Here is a 21,423-nt window from a genome sequence, read left to right on the forward strand (position 1 = left end):
ATGCATAAACCAACAAGTGGTTTTGGTTGCACAAAGACTCTGTGGACAAAGCCAAATATGATGCGAACACAGACACAACCACCGACGCGTCTGAAAGCCAAAAGGTCCGTCTAAAAGCACAAACATGGCTGCAGGGGATGTACTCAGCATACACACCCACAATAAAATTAATGTTTGTTATGCTTAAGAGTAAATAATTCCCACCTGTTGAACACTTTAAAAACTTTCTCTTTAGGTAGATTTACTTACAGTCTAAGTACTTTGCATAAGTTATATTCTTTTTACACATTGTGGAGATCATATGTATCGTATATCCTGTCCTATCACAGAGCAAGAAATTAACTCTCTCACATTTCCTGTATATTGTGTAAAATAACAGTTTTAAGGCTGCAGTCTTCATCAAATTAAAAATTCCCAATGTTTTTTTTCATAATTTACACATTTCTCTATAATTCAACCTGATGTATCTGATATCTGTGGAAACTTTGTCATCTTCACAAGAATTCTTTTTAAAAAAAGGCTTCAAGTTTAAACAGAGCTTATGGGCACAGCATGAATTTGTAATGACAGATTAATCAAAGGCTCTGCAGGTACTGAAGTGGGTGATTATTCTCCTTTTCAGTGAAAACCTTGCTTCAGTATTTTACTACTTGTTTCATGGAATAACATCATTTTAACAGATTATATAGCTGCAAAGGCTCAAAAGCTATAAGATGAAAACTAGAGGTCAGGATTGATTCAGAAATTAAAATATCTCACATACATAGGTACAGAAAAGTAAGACTGTAACTTATTGTCATTATTTTTTTAATATAGTAGTTATTTTTAATTTATTTTTCAACTGGAAAATGTCAAACTCAGTTCAGATCTTGGTCACAGTTTTTAATGGTCCCATATTTTACACTTTTCCAGTGTCTTATTTGAAGTGTTGATCCATAGGAAGATATTTGTGGATTTAAGAGCTAAAAATCATCTCAGTGTAGTTTTACATCGGTTTCTCTCCAGAGCCTCTCTTTTGATTGGCTGACTATTTGAGTGATCTAATTAAAAAAAAAAGCAGATTTCAGGTAAACACTCAGAGAAACCACTTTCTGCAAGGATGGGTGGTGGGTCCAGGTGGGTGGGGCTTGGGGCGTGGCTGAGGGTGGTGATTGCTTTGTTGTGACATCACAAAGTTACGGAAGGCTTGTTTTCACAAGGCTCGTTTTAAGGCTCAGTTTCTGAATACAGGCTGTGTGTATGTCTCTGTGGACTCAGCGCTTTGATACTTTCACAGTATTAATATAGAACCTGGACCTGCTTTATAATCAAAGAAGACATTGACATCTACCGTTATACTATATGGGACATTTAATAAAGAAACTAAAAGACAAAAATCCAGGATCGGGCAGGTTCTAACACACACACTTAAAGAACAAATAAAGAACAAATATACTTTAAATGCACCACAGTCCATAGTCTCTTGAGTACTTTTTCAATGCTTCATTAACTGGCCCATGTCCTCAGAGGGCCTGGCTCTTCATAGCCTGTTCTATATCACAAACTTCCTAAACACAGTCGGCGGAGACATAGAGAGGGAAAGAGAGAGAGAGAGAGAGAGAGAGGGGCTCAAAATAAACAAAACTGATTTTTTTTATTTCAACAACAGGAGCAGCAGCCAGGACCCCGAGGCGTCAGCACGCTTTGCACAATCCGGTTTAACACAATTAACAAAGCGGAGCGTTCAGAGCAGCAGGGGCCAACACTGTAAAACCTGAAGCTAGACATTACCAAATATATATACACCAACATTAACAAAAAAAATAATAATAATTTTCTCATTTTGAAGCAGAGAGAGTAAAAAGTAGATGAAAGCCAGCCGGGTTATCTAATGATATAGGCCATGATGTTATGTAATAAAGCGGGAGGCTGCTGAAGGAAGAGGAGAGTTGCTCTCTGCAGTTTGCTTCGAGCCTTCATGTCCACCCTGACGTTCATTTTCAGCCTGAACGTCTGACATCTTCAGCTGCAAAGCAGCTCCATTCAGCTCTCATTCCTCTTTTTCTTTTTTTTAACCCAGTAACAGACCTGAGCTTCTCTCTCCTGCCCCACACTGAGACATCATTTCACGTGTGGTTTAAAAACTTTTCAGTTTCCATATTCATGTACTTTAATTAAGAGTTTCCTGACTCTGTCCTCATGTTTTGCAGTGTTCAGCTCCTCCTTTCCGCTCCATCTTAGTTTCAGTCTTAATAAAAAGCTGAAACATGTTCCTGGGGCTTTCTGTCTATTTTCTAAGAACATGAATAAAACTATTATTACCTACAGCTCCCATAAGGTTCCCAACATGCCATTGGCCAAGTGAGCCAATTTTATTACGACTAATCACACACCAGACTCCACTTACATATCAGGGGATTTAAAGTGAAGTGTTACCATTTTATTTTGGCTAAAATTATGAAATGTTAAAATTTTACTTTGCATTACAGTAGTTTACCCACTGAGTTAGAGATATTACAGGAAAAGCACAAAGACAAACATTGTTAGTGACCACATTAGTAAGCAATAGTACTAGTAAACAATGGATGCAATGGGACATTTAAAACACCACATAAAAGAACATTTACTTCAGTCACAATAATCAGTATTGGCTACAGAGTCTTTCCAGTTAGATTATTGGGTCAGATGCTTCAAATGTGCCTGATTAGAAGTAATTCAGCAGTTAATTACCGAGGAAAACGAATCAAGACCAGGTTGTGGAGTTAAACTGTCTGTTCGAAAGGAGGCTGTTTACTTAAGTTATTTATTTTGCATATACAAACAGAATATAGAACAACAATATCTTCAACAAACATTTTACCAGGAGCATGGTGGATGTGACAAAATAATCTCAAGTCAAAGAACCACTTACTTCTACTTACTACTTTAAACCACACCTCACAGTCCTCACAGAGTTGGCTGATGTGTCAGGTGAGGTTGAAAGCTCAGGAAAAACCCGTAATGTCATTTGAGTTGATTATTTTGTCAAGCCTTTTCACTTTAACAACAGTCTCTCCTCACAAATATTTTTCCCTGATTCAGCTCGAGCTGGTTCTTCACTTTCAGCCTCTCTTTCCTGTCAAAGGCGAGGAGCGAGCAGCTTCACACCTGGCCCAATTTTAGACACAGTTCTTGTCACAGCGGCGCTCCTGCCACCTATTACAGTAGCTCCAGTCCCACTGAGGATGTGTCAGATTGGATATTCTATATACAGTATTTCTCATAGTCAACAAAAGCCATGAAAAGACCAAAACTAACAATGTGTTAGTCTGTCTCTCAACACCTTCTAGCTTCCCCACCCTGTCTGTGGCTCTCAGCTCCAAGACCACTACTGAGGATGTAAACCTTTTAAAACTGATCACAGGTATATGGTTTTATTTTTTATTTTCCTAAAACTGCTGAACACTGTAGTTTCAAAAAAAAAAAAAAAAAAAAAAAAAAAAACTTGTTGGGGAGTATTTTCACCAGCAGATTAGACTCTTGGTTTCAAGTTGTTCTAAACCCTTGAGTCAGATTCAACCAGTCAGGTTTCTGACCTCAACTGGACAAAGGTTTTGACTGCACCTTCACTCTTGCTGCAGATTCTTTTTTTCCCTCTCTCTGATGCCACAAGCCCCAGCCAGCCCTCCTCCGTCCTCCCAAGCCCTCCCTGCCTCTCTCCGGCTGCAGCTTCAAAGGCCTCCCCTGGGACTCGGACGGTTCCCAGCTCATATGTAAATGCTTCTAAATTAAGAAGCCGCAGAATAGAGCAACACCAATGAAAAGAGCACGAGTCAAGAGCACACAGCGCATGTAAAATCATGGCTTATAAGCACCTGTTTATCAAAACAGAGCCTGGCGAGGGGATATGGTGTGAAATTACATGTCCACCGGGAAGCTCATTTCACAGCACCGACTCTTTCTCTCATTATTTTCAAAGCAGAGGACGCACCGTCACGTGTTCCTGACAGCACTGGGAGCTTAACGCCAAAGAACGCCATGCTTCAATTCAGTTTTCAATTGTCACTTCACACCAAGAGGAGCCAAATGCAAAACCTTTCCTGAGCGGCAAAGACTAAAAAGTAAAGGTTTCTTTGTGTACAGGTTTTAATCCTTTCAACGTTTGAACCAGGAGGATAAACGTCAAACTGAATATGTTTTACCATAGAATACATTTGGTTTAATATCTTTCCACAATGTTTTTCTCCCTTTGATTCAAGCAAGACATAAAGTATAAACTATTTGTGGAGACAAAATCAAGTCAGAAACAGACTGTTATATGTTGAATCAGATTAAGTCAGCAGCAAAAACAATGAGTTTTGTTTTTCATTGGTTTCCGCCTTCCACTCCAAAAAATCTCTCTATTCATACACATTTTCCTTGGTCCTTTTATTTCATGTTTCCATCCACCTATTCAAAATGTCTGCGCTATGCTAGATTCACACAGTGTCGCCTAAATAGCAAGAATGATTAAAAGCATCCTCTTAGAATACATTATCCCAACATGGTTACCAACACTGCTATAGCTCTGATAAGCATGTGCTAGTGTCGTACTCTATGACAAAACAAACAACAAAACAAATAGACATAAAAGTTGGATGGTGTGATATTTCCATCGCACCTTCCATTCCTCCTTCATCCACATCTACTTTCTAACTGTCTGCATCCTTCTCTTCTACAATTTCCCTTTCTTTAACATTCATTCCTTCATCCAACAACTATTCCTTTAAATTTTATTAAGGCAACGCTTTCATCCATTCATCTCTTTTTCTGATTCCTCTATCTCTCCATCTTCCTGCCTCTGTAATCCTCTGTCACTCCTTTACGGTACGCCCACCTTTCCATGATTCCTCCTTCCTCCTTCCCTCAATTCCTCCCTCTCTCAGTGGAAACACGCAGAGTGTTAATATCCCACCCCTGACTGCACGCCGCACAGCTTCCCCCTGGCTCTGTCAGCTTGGCGGGCCGTGGTGGCGGCAACATGCACGCCACGCAGAAAGGTCAGCCTGGATTAGAACTTTCTGAGCCGCCGCGGCGCCTGCAGACGCACGCTGTGAGCTCCCATCATCCTGCCGGGCTCCTCTGCGACAGCAGGTGGCTTCAGGACCTGCAGGGGCTTCCTCCCTGCCTGACTCCAACACTCACCCTCCCCACCTCAACACTCACCCTCCCCACCTCAACACACACACACACACACACACACACACACACAACACACACACACACACACACACACACACACACACACACACACACACACACACACACACACACACACACACACACACACACACACACACACACACACACACACACACACACAGACTCCTAACACCACCTCTGCTGTAACCTGAGGGAGCATCAGCACAGCTCCTCATGAGAATGTTACATCATCATTTTTTGCGGTTGTTTTACTGATGTAGCCGGGCTACTTCACTTCTTTTGTTGATGTTACTTCTGACCTGTGTGCATCTTCATGTAGGTGTTGCTCTTGTAGAAATAGAAGAAAAACTGTATTTCCAAAATGTCAACAGGAACAAACACAAAGAAAGAGAGAGAGAAAGAAAAAGAAAGTTCTTGTTCTCATAGTTTATTATTACCATATTTTCTATTGGTTAGGAAAATATTTTACTCATCAACTGAATTGCTGAGGTCTGTGGATGTGACATGTTGTAGAGTTTTGGATTGACTAACTGAATGTGCAGCCAAGCAGATTAAATGATTATTTTTCATTTAAATCTTTATCTTTATATAGATTTCAGGCTCTGCTTCCAGTTTGTTAAAAAGACAGATGTACTGTTTTAGTCATGCTGTCCTGTCTTGCGCCGTGATAGTCTCCCTCAGACTTTCTTGCACTCACAACAAGGTGACCATTGTGCACTGTGGATCCTCTACAGAGAGGTAACTCTTTGATCACTACAGGAGCAGGATTTAGTGGCACTTTAATGAGAGCTTGTTTACTGGAATACTGTCGATACAATGAGAAACTTTTGCCACTATCCCAGTGTACAAGCTGTAAACAAATGAACGTTTTCATATTATCACATCCACTTGTTTGGAAGTGAACAGGAAAGTGAACACACCTAAATGCCAAATTCAATATGGAAAACTGTAACATGTCTGTGCATAAAACACTGTAGTGTACAATATGTACAATATGTTAAACCTGGAGGCAGCTGTTCAAGATCGAACACATTTAATTCAGTTTAGTTCAAAAGTTGTAGTGTCAAACTATATTTACTCACAATGTGCTGAAATAATCATTAGATTAACATAACTTTTCTGTGTATTTGTCCTGGACGAATAAACTCACAAAATAAAATAAACAACTGTTTTGATTAATGCAGTCCATAAAACACTCAATAAGTCATTTATCAAGCAAAAATGCAAAAAACATTGATTTTTTTCAACTTCTCAATATCAGGCTTTGCAAATCTTTCCAGTTTTATATTTTTGAGACTATAATTGATTTTTTTTAGTTTATTCAGAAAAACCAGTAACTTGAATCACGTTGGCCTATTTTCTGACACCTTACACAGAGTAATGAGGACTAATCAGTTAATCAAAGATTAATGAATAATTTAATTAATAGCTAGCTGCAGCCTTAGCTGTACCATCAAAATTACCAACACTGCTGAGTAAAGTGTTCCCATCACTGACAGTAATTTTGGCCATAAACAAGACCCAACTCTTCACTGAAGCAGATCGTCAGAAAGTCAGAAACATGAGGTTCAGTTTACAGGAATGACTTGTATGGTCCTCCCATGGTCATGGTCATGAATATGTAGGTGTGTATGTGTGTGAATGTTGCTGGAAGCACCTGCATGTGACCAGCTTGGCACGGCTCAGCGGTGTCTTGAAACCTACATTAAAATGCAACTAAAAATACTTCCTGCCTGCTTCAGCCATCAGACACAGCAACAGTCTGTAAAGAGCCTATAATAATCTCAGCTTTTTTCTTTCACACTGCACCTTAAGCCGCCCACACACTGTCCTCAGTCAGCATCCATCCATTCCCCCAGCCTGCTAATTCGGGGAAGCAGCAACAAAAACGTCAATTAAGCAAAGAGGGGAAGAGAGACTCTAGCTGCGTCCTCTTTAGTGGTTGGAAATTTACGTGCCATTGATTTCCTCTCAGCCCGTCTCCCCCGCTTGCTGCCGGCTGATGGTTAACAGACAGCAACAGAAAACTCCACGCAGCGGGACCTCATCGAATTCATCAGCGACCGGCAGCAAGAGGCCAGAGGACGAGAGACACCTGGACCAAGACGCAGCACCACATCAGACATTTATTGAATGATTGATTCTGAATATAATACACCATTCAGACTGATGAAGGACACAGCAGGGGAGCAGCAGGAGGGCAGACACAAACACAAACAGCAACATACTGGGCCGCAGGTTTAAGACTGAATGAGACATATGGGCTCAATATTGGTCTTTAATTAAATATCAATATTTGAGCTGCTCATGCTACAATAAAAAAGTGTGTAAACCCTGTAGTGTAGTGTGGAGTCTTCTTTAATTCACTCAATAATATTTTCTGTAACTTAAAAGCAGTAATGTATCCCAGGAGCGCCGTTATGCCTTTGAGCCCTTCACAGCCTGTTAATCAGTGTTGCAGGATATAATTTACCCATGTTTAACTTTACACCAAGCCCATGGGAAATATTTGTTTCTGACTGTTTTGGAAACAGTTTAACTACTGTTCTATATCGATGCTCAGGGTATATCAAACTGCAAGGTAAGCATAGAAGCAATGCTCATATTTTACACAAACCCACCAGTTAGCTCTCACTGAAAACTGTGGAAGAAACCAGCACCCTTCTTCACATCTAATCTGTTATTTTCCGATATGGACACACCCTGTCAAGCAATTTGCGTTCTATGTCTATGTATGAGGAAAAACAACTATTTTCAGATCAAAATGTGATGTCTAACACTTTGGTTTATGACCAACTACCTGTAAAACAATATTCCCATCATCCTCAGCTGTACTTATACTAGTACTAATCAGCAAATGCCAGCACATGGATCACTTTTTTATTTGAGTGTATAAATTGTCTAAAAGTCTGTGACAAGATGGCACGCCCTGCCCCAGTACCCTGACCCGGCCACGAGTCCACGTACCTGGATCTAGCCTACAAGGGATGGATGGATAGACAGAGGGACAGATGGATGGATGGGGCAAATTCTGTATGGAGTTTGCATGTGTCCTTGTAGGTTTAGGTTAATTGGCAACTCTAAATTGCCCGTAGGTGTGAATGGTTGTTTGTCTCTATATGTAAGCCCTGTGATAGACTGGTGACCTGTCCAGGGTGTACCCCGCCCTCGCCCAATGTCAGATGGGATTGGCTCCAGCCCCCTTGCTTCACTAAAAACCAACAACACCCCTTTTCATTTCTTTAGAGGTAAAGACATGGTGTAGAAGTAGGTGTGCATACTGTATCTAATAACTGTTATTTCCTTGGTCATTGTAGAACAATCCCCTTAAATACAACAACCTACTTGTCACAAAATCCTATTTTAACAAAGTTATCAAAGCCAGAAACTGCCAACACAACACTATGTTGTGACTTTCAGAGCTGCTAAGAATTTTTTTTAAAAAGTCACCAGTTTGTGTGTCAGAGTTTTAGTGTGTTGTGTTGGTGTTAATGTTGTTCCAGACAAGAATACACTGCTGAGGGAGGTGTGGGATCATTTCTTGGCATTAAAAATGAAAAGATGTTGAAAATTCAGCTACTGGCAGCTCAAATACTGGTATTACTATTATCATTATTATTATAATGATTATTATTATTACTGCTGTTCAAAAACTCCTGTGATTAAACCCCCACTTGCAGACGCACAACTCAATAATGGACGTCAGTGCACAAACACAAACCCACAGTGCAGTGTGTGTTCACATGCACGTGCCTGCAGATACACAAATGTGTGTTTTTCCACCAACAAAAAATACACACCCACTCACGAAAAGATGAAATACTCAAATATAAAACTAAGAAATGCACGAGCACAATATAAGTAGATGTCACTTGTTCTTTTTTCTTCATTTCACAGTCAGTAGACGGCTCCTTCCACTCAGACTGAGGTCTAATTAATTCTGTGGGAAACCAAGTGGAAAATCACCTCTAATGGACTTGAGGCCATATTGATATAACTCCTCGATATCTGACGGGTGTAAATGGCCGTGAAAAATACTCAGAACAGGCCTGATCTCCTTATGGAAAATCATCCAGAAATCAAACAGAGAGGTTCAGCATCTAAAAACTCTCATTCCCAAAGGCAGAGATATCCAACACTATCTTCTCAAACTAATTAGACTCCAAATTTGCTTAAGTGCGATGTGAAAGTTTGTGAGATACACTGTGACATTAGGTTTTTCTACCAATGTCAAAATCTGGTGAATGTCCTCTTCTGTGTATCCCTGAGGCCAAACAGCTGATGAAGCCATTATTCGATCAATATCAGCTTTTGTTCTTCAGCCTGAAGAGGCTCACTTAAGTCACAATGGAAAATCATAACCGCAATCCCACCATCATTATACTTGGTCCCAGTTCAGTTCTACATGTTAGCAGATTTAAATACACCCACGTGGCTTTACAGACATCAGGGTACTGACTTTTAAATATTTCAATATTGAATTTCAAGCTATTACAGCAGGAGCTACTGAAAGACGACTGGAAATTAACTGTTTTTAGAAATTCAAATTTCTCTCCTCTCTCCCAAGCAAACTGTGATCCATCATCATCTCATTCAGAATAAAAAGCGATGCTAACATTCGCACTTAAGTACAGCTGGGGCTCATGGAAAGGTCATTAGCTTTGGAGGTATATGATCAAGTGTTGGACAAATTTTGATTTTGACCTGATGACACTAGATGAAGATGCATATTAATGCTAATGTCTGTATAATGAAAACTCAATGAAGACATTATAAAAAAAAAATTTAAAAAAAGACCTTGAGAAGAATGTAACTGTCTGTGCCAAATTTACTTTCAAAGGTATCAGGACATTTTACTCATAACCAAAAATATTTGTTCTGCTCGTGGCGCTAAATGAAAAGTCATTAAGATACAACATCTGCCACTCATGATTGTCTGAAACAAATTTTATCACAATCCATAAGAGGACAATCTGGACCAACCAAAGCAGTCGACTACACAACACCGACACCGTCAACCCTGCAGCCACACTGATAACATTTCGGTTACATCACCAGCAGTACTGCAACTCCCAGCATGTGTAGTTCCTGAAGTCAACTAAACAATATATAGTTGTCTTCTAAACTTCCTTGCTGCCCCACAAAAGTCACTTCTCCATTTCTTCTGCCAGGAACATTGTCTCTGAGGGAGGGGACCAGTTTGACAAATCATATTCAAACTCTTTCCTGCTCTGTCCTCTGTCCTACCTTTCAACCACCAAACCAAATCTCAAATCTGTCATTTACACCTGCCTGAGATTCAATCACAATGTGAGCCGGATCACCTCCAGATGAGGCCCGGTCGATTTGATAGCATTCTGACGCATTCGCACCTGCAATAAATGCGTTTGTCTAGATGTCTTATCTGGATGAGGAAACAGACTCTATGTTAATACAAGGTGTAAAACAAACATCCACTGTGACTCAGATGAGGCCAGCAGCTGGAAACTGCACCAATCAGCAAACTGGAGGAAATGGTTGAGATGATGATTCATCCCCTCTTGAGACTACTTACAGTAATCTAGGCACTCAAGACAGAACACGAAACTTCGTTATGAACTGTCATGAACAGCATTGGCCTTGATTCATTCAGAAGCTGATTTTCATACATGAGTTTAATTTAGTTTGATGTTTTCTAGAGTAATAATCTAAAGGCCAAGTGGTGTTTGAACAGTGAAGTGCTGGGAAAAGGTTTTACAGGCAAGGGATCTCGCAGTACTTACTGTATGTTTTTGTCAACAGCAATGTCAACTTCATGTAGCCATAGAGACCTTTCACATAGCAGATATTTTGATTTGTAATAGCAGGAAAATCACAGGTGCAACTGAAGCTTTAGTGATGTCCCTCACTTGCAAGTTGCTTTGAATAAAAGCATCTGCTAAATGAGTAAATGTAACATAAATGCAATTAGGAGCAGTCCATTGAAACAGTGACACAGAATCATTTGTGGTTATATTCGGATATAAACGCACTCCACCTGCTGAACACCACTCTGTAATCAGCCCGACGTCTCTGTTCCAGGACAGAAGTCTCTAAAGCTGATCAACCATTTACAGGTTATGTTGAGAGATTGTGAGCTGCAGGGGCAGAGCTTGATGAGACTAGTCATGGCCTCTTGAATAGTTTCCCCTTCGTGCACACCTGTCTCACAACACAGAAAACCATTCAGAAAAAAACAAAATTGTACCTCGTCCACATTCTCAAAGGCGTTGATGATGTCGTAAGGAAGGCAGGACAGCAGGTCGATGACGAACCAGGTCTTCAGGTAGTTCATGCGGATGAGCTTGGGATCAGAGATCACCTCTCCGCCGGGCCCCACGAACGTGGTGTGGAAGTTGAGGACGATGTCCACCAGGAAAATGACGTCCACCACGCTGTCCAGCACCAGCCACACAATGTTGTTCTGCTTCGTCTTGAAGGAGACGTTGTAGGGCACCATGATGGCCGTGTAGAAGGTGAGGATGAGGATCACCCAGTCCCAGGTGGTCTTGAAGGTGCAGTAGTGTAGGATTATGTGGGGAGGCGTCTTGGGGGCCTCCTGTTTGTACTGGGGGAGGATGTCAGAGTTGAGCTGCAAAACCTGGAGATGAGACAGAGCAAAGAACCTTGACTCAGTAAAACTTTTTATGACAGTTTGTTGTTCCCTGTAATGAACACACACTAAAACTTATTATTAATGTAGATATATCATGTTCATTAGATGATTCGTTGGGAAATTCATTGTAGAAATGCACTGACCATTTCAATTACATCTTTAAATCCACACTTTAATAGACTTGTCTATGAAGCTGCTAACTTTTGAATCTCATTTACTCACTCATGTTTATTTTCATCTGATCTTATTTTGATCATGTATTTTACAAGTTTTGTTTTTTAATTATTTTCAAACATTTTGCAAAATCCACTTTTAAATAAATGCTAATTTTCTACCAATGAATATGTATCATTGTTTCCATCCATACTTATTTCTGATTGTAATTTGAAACATTTATCTATGTATGTTTAATTTTAAAATATATGTGTTCATAGGATATTTTTACTTTGTATATATTAATTTTACTATGTAGCATCTTGGGCATAAAAGTTCCCTCTAGATGCATAATGGTCTCATCTTATCTTTATATGTTATGACAATTACTAAGAAACAAAAAGCATATCATGTGATCAGTCAGTTGATCAATCACTTTCAAAGGAAGGCTGGTTTCAAAAAAAGAAAAAGAAAAAGAAACAAGATAAAAACACAAAGCACCTGAACACATCATATGATTAAAAATAGAAATGGGTATGTAAGTTAAAAATAAGTTAAATTGTGAATAAATGATAAAATACATCAACAAACAGGACTCAGTTAATCCTAAACAGAACAAAATAAAAACAAACAGATTCATTCCATCACTGTATGTCTGCTATAATTATTCAAATTTAAAAAAAAACTTCACACATTCAAAGATGTTCAAAAAGAAATAAAACTTGTATCTTCAAACAGTTCAACTCTCACTGCTTCACACGTCTCCTAGACTCAACAAATTAAAACTTTATCTATGTGATCTTATTTCATTCGTCATGATTTCTGGCCTAGTTTTCACACTGTACCGCTGTAAAACTGAGACCAATAATAATGAACCTCCTTTTTTATCTCATTGCCAAGGCTTTCAAATTACAGATATTGTCTTTACTGAGATACTGTTTATAATACATTTCATTTGTCAAATTAAAAACAAGTCTGCAGCTCTTTGGGTGTATCACTGTATCCTGAAATATATATTGTAAATGTTCTGCATGTATATAGATTAAGTTTTTCTTCTTCTTTAAGACTGTTTTGTATTTATTGTAGGTTTACACATACTATGCACAATTTAAACTTTTCCCTTTCATCTGAGCAATGATATATTGATTAATCCTAATATACTTTACTGTTGTAGACTAAAAAGTTAGGATTATTCTGTCTTTTATATTCCTAATAGTCAATTATATGTATAACAGAAGCCTGAGGAAGAGGGTTATACATTTTTACATTCCTATTTCACCATCTAAATGCACTTTAACTGTTTTGAAAGGGTGAAAGAGCACAGACTAGAAAGGAAAACTGAAGGGGAGAGAGATGGAATTAAATTAGTGAGATATGTGGAAAAGATTAAGTAGAATAATGTGAACTGAAATCTTCTGTTTTGTTTTTTAGTCTAGTTATAATTACCCCCTGCTGCTAGGTGTGTGGGGGACAACAGTGCAAGAAAAGTATATTAAATTTGAATATCTAAATTTTCCTCTCCTTTTTTCCATCTGTATTCATCTTTTTCTGCAGCACTCTCTGTGACAAAACCACATTATGAATAAATTTGGCTTGAAATGAGACAGAGACAGAGGAGGAGTGAAATGAGAAAAAGAAATATCAGATGAAAGGGAGAGACACGTTGACCAAAAGGGATAAGAAAATTTTTAAAAACAGCCATTAAATTTTGCAGCATGGTGATCTGACCCCCGCTGAGCTCAGCCTCTTCTGCAAAACACAGACCACATTAAATCCCACAGACAGCAGTTTGATTTCCTCTGCGGGCCACACACACCGATCACACATCAACCACTCAGCTCATTTTACACCAAACTGAATATTATTCTATTTGTATCCAGCTGCTGCAGAGAGGAAGTGTAATGTGGCCTACAGCTGCAGATATATAATACATGATTAAACCTCCTAACACGTCCTACTATTCAATACAAACTGCCACCAAATAGTTTTAAAGTAACAGCTTTAGTACCAGTGGTACTTTAACTGCAACCTTTATGACTAATTCTAGTACTAATACTGCTGTTTCAACAATTGCTACTAATATAGATACTAGTATACTGAAGATGATAGTATTAAAACCTGCTTCTACTGCAGATACTACCCCTTGTACACTTGTATTACTACTACAACTGCGGCTATTAATATTTGTCCTGTTGATACTAGGTAATGTGCACTTGCTTTTGCTACTACTACCACTGCTTTTACCACCAGTGTCTATTACTGCTACTGTTCTTACAACCAGCTGTTCCAGTGTCACTCTTCTCCTGCCTCTACTACTTAACACTGCTAATTCTACTGCAGCATTACTACCAACATTACAACTATTATTTCTTCATAGTATGTCAGTTATCAATAGTCCCTATGACTACAAATAATTGTAACAATAGTAACATCATCATCATGATGAAGAATTCCTCTTTTCCTGATGATTCATACCGGCAGAGCTGCATCTCATCTACTCCTTATCATCAGAGACGCTAATCAAACAGCTCCTGGTCAAGAGCAGCGCCGCCACTCAAAAGTGGGACTGAGGAGCCCAGAGGTATTGTGGGGAGAAACAGGAAAAAAACTGCTCTGATCATGTGACACTTGACAGCACCCTCGACAGAAGACGCCAGCTGTGCCTTTCAGGCTGAGGAGCAGATGGATCACCTGCGATATCTATTGAGTGCACTCAGGACATTACGCAACCCTCTGCCATCCAACGCCAGGCTCAAGAAACGGGAAGCCGGGTGTATCAGCTTGTCTTTGCCCCTTCCTTCCTCCCTCCCTGCCTCCTTCCCAATGTTACTTCTTTTTTGCTTTTACATTCTTCTCTTCCTCACATCTTTATGTCCATTGCTTGCTCCTCTCCTCCCTTCACAACTTCTTTCATATTTTTAGTCTCTAACTTTCCGCACTTCCTTAACTTATTTCCTCCTGCTCTTTCCCAGTCTAATGACAACATATTCGTAATTATATAAAATCTATCTTCATAAGAGGAGATTTAATTGCTGAAAATACAGTACATGTATTTTCCAGACAGCAATAGCAGAGACTACAGCTAAAACTTGGAAAAAAACAGATCACGGATAAGGAAGAACATTTATGATCAAGTACATGTGCATCGGAGCTGGTACTTTTTAATTAACCATTGTTCAACTTAACTAAGATCATGAGTCTGTAATACTATAAAGAGTACAGTCTAGACCGTTATTTGAAAAGTGCCTTGAGATAACTTCTGTTGTGATTTGCTATCTACACTATAATGACTACACAGAAAAAACTTGACTTGACTCCCACACTACTTCCTTACTTAATTTACGCTGCTCTCTCTGCTCCCCCTCTCTCATTTCACTGCCCTTTCACCATTTCATCCTCTTTTTCCTCTCCCTCCCCGCCCTGCTTCACTTCCTCCTCCTTTCACTCCTCTCTCTGCCCTCGCCACCTTTAAACAGCCCTGGAAGTGACACTTTTGCTAAAATGCACAACACTGCTCACTTCGTGTGATGAGCAGGGATGAAACTCAAACAAATTCTGATTAAAGGCGATACAGCTAACTCAAACCTTCATGAATAAAACAGGAGGCGGAGCTCTGGCAAGAGGAAACATCTTCTCTCATCTTCTCCCCACCCAAAAATCCATTTTCTAAATTTTCTAGCAGCAGTCACAATCACTCTGAGTGCCCAAAGTAACCTGTCTCTCCACCCAGCATGAAATTTTAATGACACCTGCAGTCCACGGGAGCAGAGGAAGCACCGCTCACTGTGTCAAACAACTGCAGCTCCAATGAGGCTGGGACGCGAGTGTGTGCTGAGGGAGGGGTGGGGAGGATGGATGTATTGAGGACGTGGTTGTGTGTGAGAAAGTGGAGTATGCTTGCATGGCTGTATTCATTTATGGATGCACATCTGTGTGGTTGCTTTCGCCCATTACTGATTAAAAGGTCTGCATGTGGCTGTTAATGTTTAATATGAGGGTTTATTTGTGCAGAAATAATGAATAAAGAGCAGAGAGTTGCTACGGTGGCATATTTGCAGTGTGTGTGCATGGAGGGGCCTGCAGTGGCACCAACTTCCAGGTAACAGGTTAGCTACTGTTCCTGTGGAACTATTGGTATCTTGTTATTATTTAATCAAGTTTAAGTCGGTAGTTTTTTTTGTTTGGAGCTTTCAGAGCTGATCCATAAAAACTATGTTTATGAAACCTGACAGTTTTGGTTCCAAGTTAATTGAGAGCACAAGTTTAATTTTGGGTTCTGCATAATCACACCGACATTTGGAGTAAGATAACTAAAAGCTCATTTATTTATCTAGACAGGGGTGGCACATCGTTTTAAACATTATCTTATATTGTTTACTTAGTCTTATGTAGTCGTATGAAAACAACATTTCCCAAGGCCTAAGACCTTCGCTGGCTAATGAAATTATGCTTCATATGATGAATGAAGATGAAGTGACGGTGGATTTATGTTAGCTAATCGTAGCTACTACTTTTTTGCCCTGTTGTCTGACATTATATTGACCCACTCATAGCTCTGGTCCTGTAAGCTGATGTTGGCTAACTAGTGAGCCAAGAAATAAATTATACTGCACAGTAATACGCTGCATAACTTTGGTGCTCAGATAGATAAATTGTATTATATATCCACATTTGCTTGAAGACAGTTTAACCAGTGAGAGAGAAGTGGATTCCTGGCTTCAAGCAGAAGTACTTAGTTATTATCGTTCAGATAGTTTCCTGCAGTTTAGATACACACCTGCTTTAGAACAACAGTTAAAAACAGTATGGTCATGGTATAATGTACAGTGTGAGGGGTGTAAGAGTAAGCATGTACTGCATGTGTGAGTCTGTGTATTTCTGTGTGTGTTTGTGCTCACCTCTGCCAGTCTGGACTGTTTATGGCTGACTTCATGTTTGCCTATGGGCGCTAGCTGCTGCAGCGTGTTGCGGTTGTTGGTGAGCGCACGTGTCAGCCGTGCAAACTTGGTCCATCCTGCAAAGACGAGACATTAATCAGTGCTCAAGTCACAGTCATCACAGCTGCATCACACTTCAGATCTCAGCTGATGAAGAAAGAAAGAATGGCACGGTGAGACAATGCTTTGATGACCAAAAATAAAATGTACCTTTGCTACATTTACAGTAAGTTTATATACAACAAAACTGCAAATATGTTTTGTTGGTTAAGAGGCAAACACTTCAAACAGCAAAGAAAAACAAACATTTCTGAACCTGCTTCCTCATTTGCCACCACTGTTGACACAGTTACCCAATTCATGACTCCAACAGAGGCGTACTGTGGTTCCAAAATATTCCCACAGCTTCCACTTGTACTTGCCACTAGAGAACTGACAGGAAGTGAATTTTTTCCCCAGTTGATAGCTCATATTTACAGTACATCCAACATGATGTGAATGCAGCATGAGCCCTGCCTTCATGGCAAACAACGCACCAAGCTCAAAGCGTCCTTGAACACAACTGAATCTCCACCAGCTGCAGGGTTTCCACTCTGCAGCCGTCCAGCGTGCTCTGACCTCTACATGGATGCGGGAGCTGAAGGAGAATTTCTCCTTCGGGGGATCAACACCAAAGAAATCACTGAAAATTTAGCATATGGTTGTCTAATAAATATGAAAGCTTAAGGGAGGAAAGCTACTGTCTGAGATAGATTTTCAAGTTTCAAACCAATGATATTTTTATGTCCTCGTCTCAGTGTGGTTACTGCTTTTACCACTTGTACACTAATTTTGTATACAATGTTTGAGCTAGGACTGTCTGGGTAAAGTAGGATCAACTGGGTCCATTAGTACATTTCTATTGAGTAACTGCTTTATTTAAGCTAGACAATGTACAGAGCTGAAAAACACTATTTAATACAAAACGAGGATATTAGACACACGTTATATATTAGACATGACTAATATTGATTTTGATTACATAACAGAGAATTAGAACTTATAGAAACTATAAAACCCTTTGATTCACCATGGGACTTCAAAGTTCAGTATCAAAGCTGATCGGCTTACTTTTAGTGAGATAATAATTGAATAACTGGGACACTTTAATGTTACCGTTACTCTCAAAACGAACAATTACTTTCAAAAGTGTCTTATTTAGTGATGACTGTTGTGTAAGTCACATCTGACAATTAAAGTTGAAGACATCAGACATGATCTAAATGATCCTGTTGATGGCTGCAACTCAGTCTCCACTTTGGAGTTAGCTGAGCTATTTGTAAGTCTTGCTGTCGCTACATAGCTAATGTTAGCATTATCAGCTGTTTACTTACTAGTCTTGCCAAGAGCACCGGCTCGCAATATGTGTTTACTTCGTAACAGTTTAATTTTGTAATTTGGCAAACAATTAATCATGACATTATCACTGACTGACTACAGCTGATGATATCTAAAAATAAGAAGCTTGCCAACAGCTTTGATTGGGGCTTTTATTATAGGTGGAGCAACTGGGTGTATAGAGGTCAAGGGGACAGGGAGTCACTGCTGCATAACAAGCCCTGGATCAAATCATTTTATTCCACAAAAATCCTTAATATATTCTTATTGTGACAGCTGATAAGCATCTTATCATGCTGTCTTGAGAAGTGATAGTTTATTATCAGTGTTGTGGAAATACATAGCAGGCTTTATGAAAAACTATTATACTGTTTGAGCAAGGCCAGTATTTCCACCTCCTCCTCTTTTATTATGATATTAAACCCATTAATGCAGAACATGAAGCTGAGTGTTCATGTGTTTTAGGCTGAAGTTTCTCTAATTAATACCAGCCTGTCCGGCAGTGGTTATTCTCTTGCCGTGGGGCTGACCACACTGCTGCTGAAAGAGGCCGAACACAATTTGGGAGGACGGTTTGCTCTTACTGTACTGCTCTAAAAATAAAATCAAATGTTTGAAAGGGCAGAGAGTAGCGCATCAGAGGCACACCAAATACAGTAGTCACACATTGTGATCGACCCGGCCCTTTGAAGGGACCATTATGAATAAAAAGTGGACTTTGAAATAGCTTTTAACCCTCAGGCCTCCAGCCGCCTGACCCTTTCATTTTCTGTTGGAGGCAGCCATTCACTTCTGTGTGCAGTGGTGTGAAAACTGCAAAACACAACATGGCACTGAGACCCATATAGGATAGATATCAACAAAATATACAATCTATTCAAAGCTTATTCTGAGCAAGTCCCAATCACTCACTTTACCTTGAGGAAACTGTTGTAGTGGCTGCTGAGTAGCTTTCTGTACATCTTCAGCTTCACTGCGGCGTCTTTTATGTGATCTGCTAATACTAAAAGTTGGCACTGTAAAGCCATAAATAATAAGCCTGGGTGCTCTTAGCCAAAAATTGAGATTTTTTTTTTAGATCATTCCTGGAGGAAAATTGCTGCAGTAGTGCTTATGTAACTCACTGTATATTACTGTATATATTGTATATATTGTTGGCTGTTGAAAAGTATTTCAAATAGCCCAGAGTCATCTGAGCCTCAGAGAAAACTGTCAATTAACTTGAAGAACATCTTAAGAACATCTATGCAAGTACTGTACATTGAAACAGAAAATGCTATGTTTTCTTTTACCACTGCTTTTATCTGATAGCTGTAGCTGGTTTGCACAATTTACTAGATTTTGCATAATGAGCTCAAAAACATTACCACCGGGGCGTCGTGTAGCGTAGTGGTCTAAGCAGGCGCCCCATGTGTAGAGGCTACAGTCCTCGCTGCAGTTGGCCCCGGTTCGAATCCCGCATCGGACGGCCTTTCGCTGCATGTCATTCCCCCTCTCTGCCTCCCTGTTTCCTGTCTCTCTCCACTATACTATCAAATAAAGGCATAAAAAGCCCCAAAAATATACTTAAAAAAAAAAAAAAAAAACAACATTACCACCAATAGGCAAAAACTTTGTATCTTAGCCTTGTTTCAGCTTAATGACATATAAAAAAAAAAAAGAAGAAAAACAAAAATTGCAACAAGTTCTTCCTAATTTTGGACCTTCAACGGCATCTCAGTCTTCCTCAGTGAAGTATTCTGACTTGTCATGGAAATTGTATAAAATATCGTTCACATGATAATTTACAATACACAGCCCTTCTCTTTCTTTGTCAAAGTACCATTTACAAGATTGACAATTAAATTTCATGCTCAATTATTTAATAATTTTGGAGCTTGAGGATTTTCCTGATGAGTTTATAAGTCTTCAAATTAAAACCTTGTATCTCAAGTTAAGGGGGTTTTTACCACTGATGCATTAAAATGAACCAAGTACATGATGACACATCAGTAATTTGAACATTATTTACCTGGTGTAAAGGACATTATTCAAATAAAAAAACTCTCATGGCAGGAATTTATTTTGAAGAACAAGAATAAAAGTTTGCTCCAAATGTTGCTGATTCTGTCAAGAAAGAGAGAGCAGAGACAAGCTCTCCCTGGTAATGTTTATTACAATAATTGTGAATGTCATAAAATGTCATTTCAGAGGTTAAACTAAAGCAGTAGAAAGGAGTAAAACACTAACGTACAAAAGGTTATCTTTATCTGAGTGACAAAGTTACAACAAAAGAGAAAAAGTGAAAAACAGAGGAAAATCCTCCACAAGAGCTACTTTCTGAAAACAAAAACAGTCCTTTTTATTCTTGAATCTTCAGTGAGCCTCAGTAACTTTTGCTAAATGAGCCCCTCCCTTTAATGAAGTGCAGAAAACTGGCTCAGAGTGAGCGGAAAAGGAAACGACAAACAACAACTATCAAACTCTTCATCTGGCAGGAAATTAGGTGTCTGCTTTTAGTTGGATTCTTGTGATAAGACACCGAAACATTAATCTGCTAAACACAGTAGACCAGTCTGACTCAGCAACATCTGCAACATCTGGGTAAAACAGAAGTTAGCAAACATCAGACAGTAGTTGTGCCTGAACAAGTTAGACTGTCGCTGTAAAACATCTGAGTATACTTAAGGATGGATGCGTCTTATTGGTTATAAAGTCAAAGATGATAAACGTAGCTAGGCTAACTGCTAATGCTTTTGCTGAAGCAGAACTTTGATTGCAGTGCTTTTACTTGTAATGGAGTAGTCTTCAGTTGTGGCGTTACTCCTTTTACTTAAGCAAAGGTCTTGAGTGATTTTCTATACTGCCTATACACTAACAGCGGTTGCATAATTCACTGTATAGTGTGCATTTATTATAGAGTAGTACAATGCCCTAATGTGTTTGAGCATAATAGCAAAGCATTGGCACGGAAAGCAAGCCAATGTGTTCTTATTCAAAGCCAGAACCACTTTCACCGTGAAGTAAAATGGAGGAATTTGTCTTGGCGGCGCTCATGTAAATACATGCTGACAGCTTACAGGTCTCCGCCGTACATACTGACACAGAAGGACAAAAGGACCTCACAGAGCATGAAGAGAAACTGCAGGACAAGTAAATAAGAGGTCTTTTTTCACAGTTAAT

The 21,423-nt window shown here is 39.4% G+C and overlaps 1 protein-coding gene across 1 annotated transcript in view; it reads right to left on the reverse strand.

Annotated features, from left to right (window-relative positions):
* The window catches only part of kcnh5b (potassium voltage-gated channel, subfamily H (eag-related), member 5b), a 134,822-nt gene that overhangs the window by 94,804 nt on the left and 18,595 nt on the right, over positions 1-21,423 (reverse strand). Inside the window, exons 5-6 of the mRNA XM_056394309.1 lie at positions 16,846-16,961; positions 11,387-11,779 (exon numbers count right to left, since the gene is read on the reverse strand). Coding sequence (XP_056250284.1) covers positions 11,387-11,779; positions 16,846-16,961 — 509 coding nt within the window. The remainder of the gene's footprint in view (positions 1-11,386; positions 11,780-16,845; positions 16,962-21,423) is intronic.

This window comes from Seriola aureovittata, chromosome 13 (assembly GCF_021018895.1).
Source record: "Seriola aureovittata isolate HTS-2021-v1 ecotype China chromosome 13, ASM2101889v1, whole genome shotgun sequence".
In the NCBI taxonomy this organism is placed as follows: Eukaryota; Metazoa; Chordata; class Actinopteri; order Carangiformes; family Carangidae; genus Seriola; species Seriola aureovittata.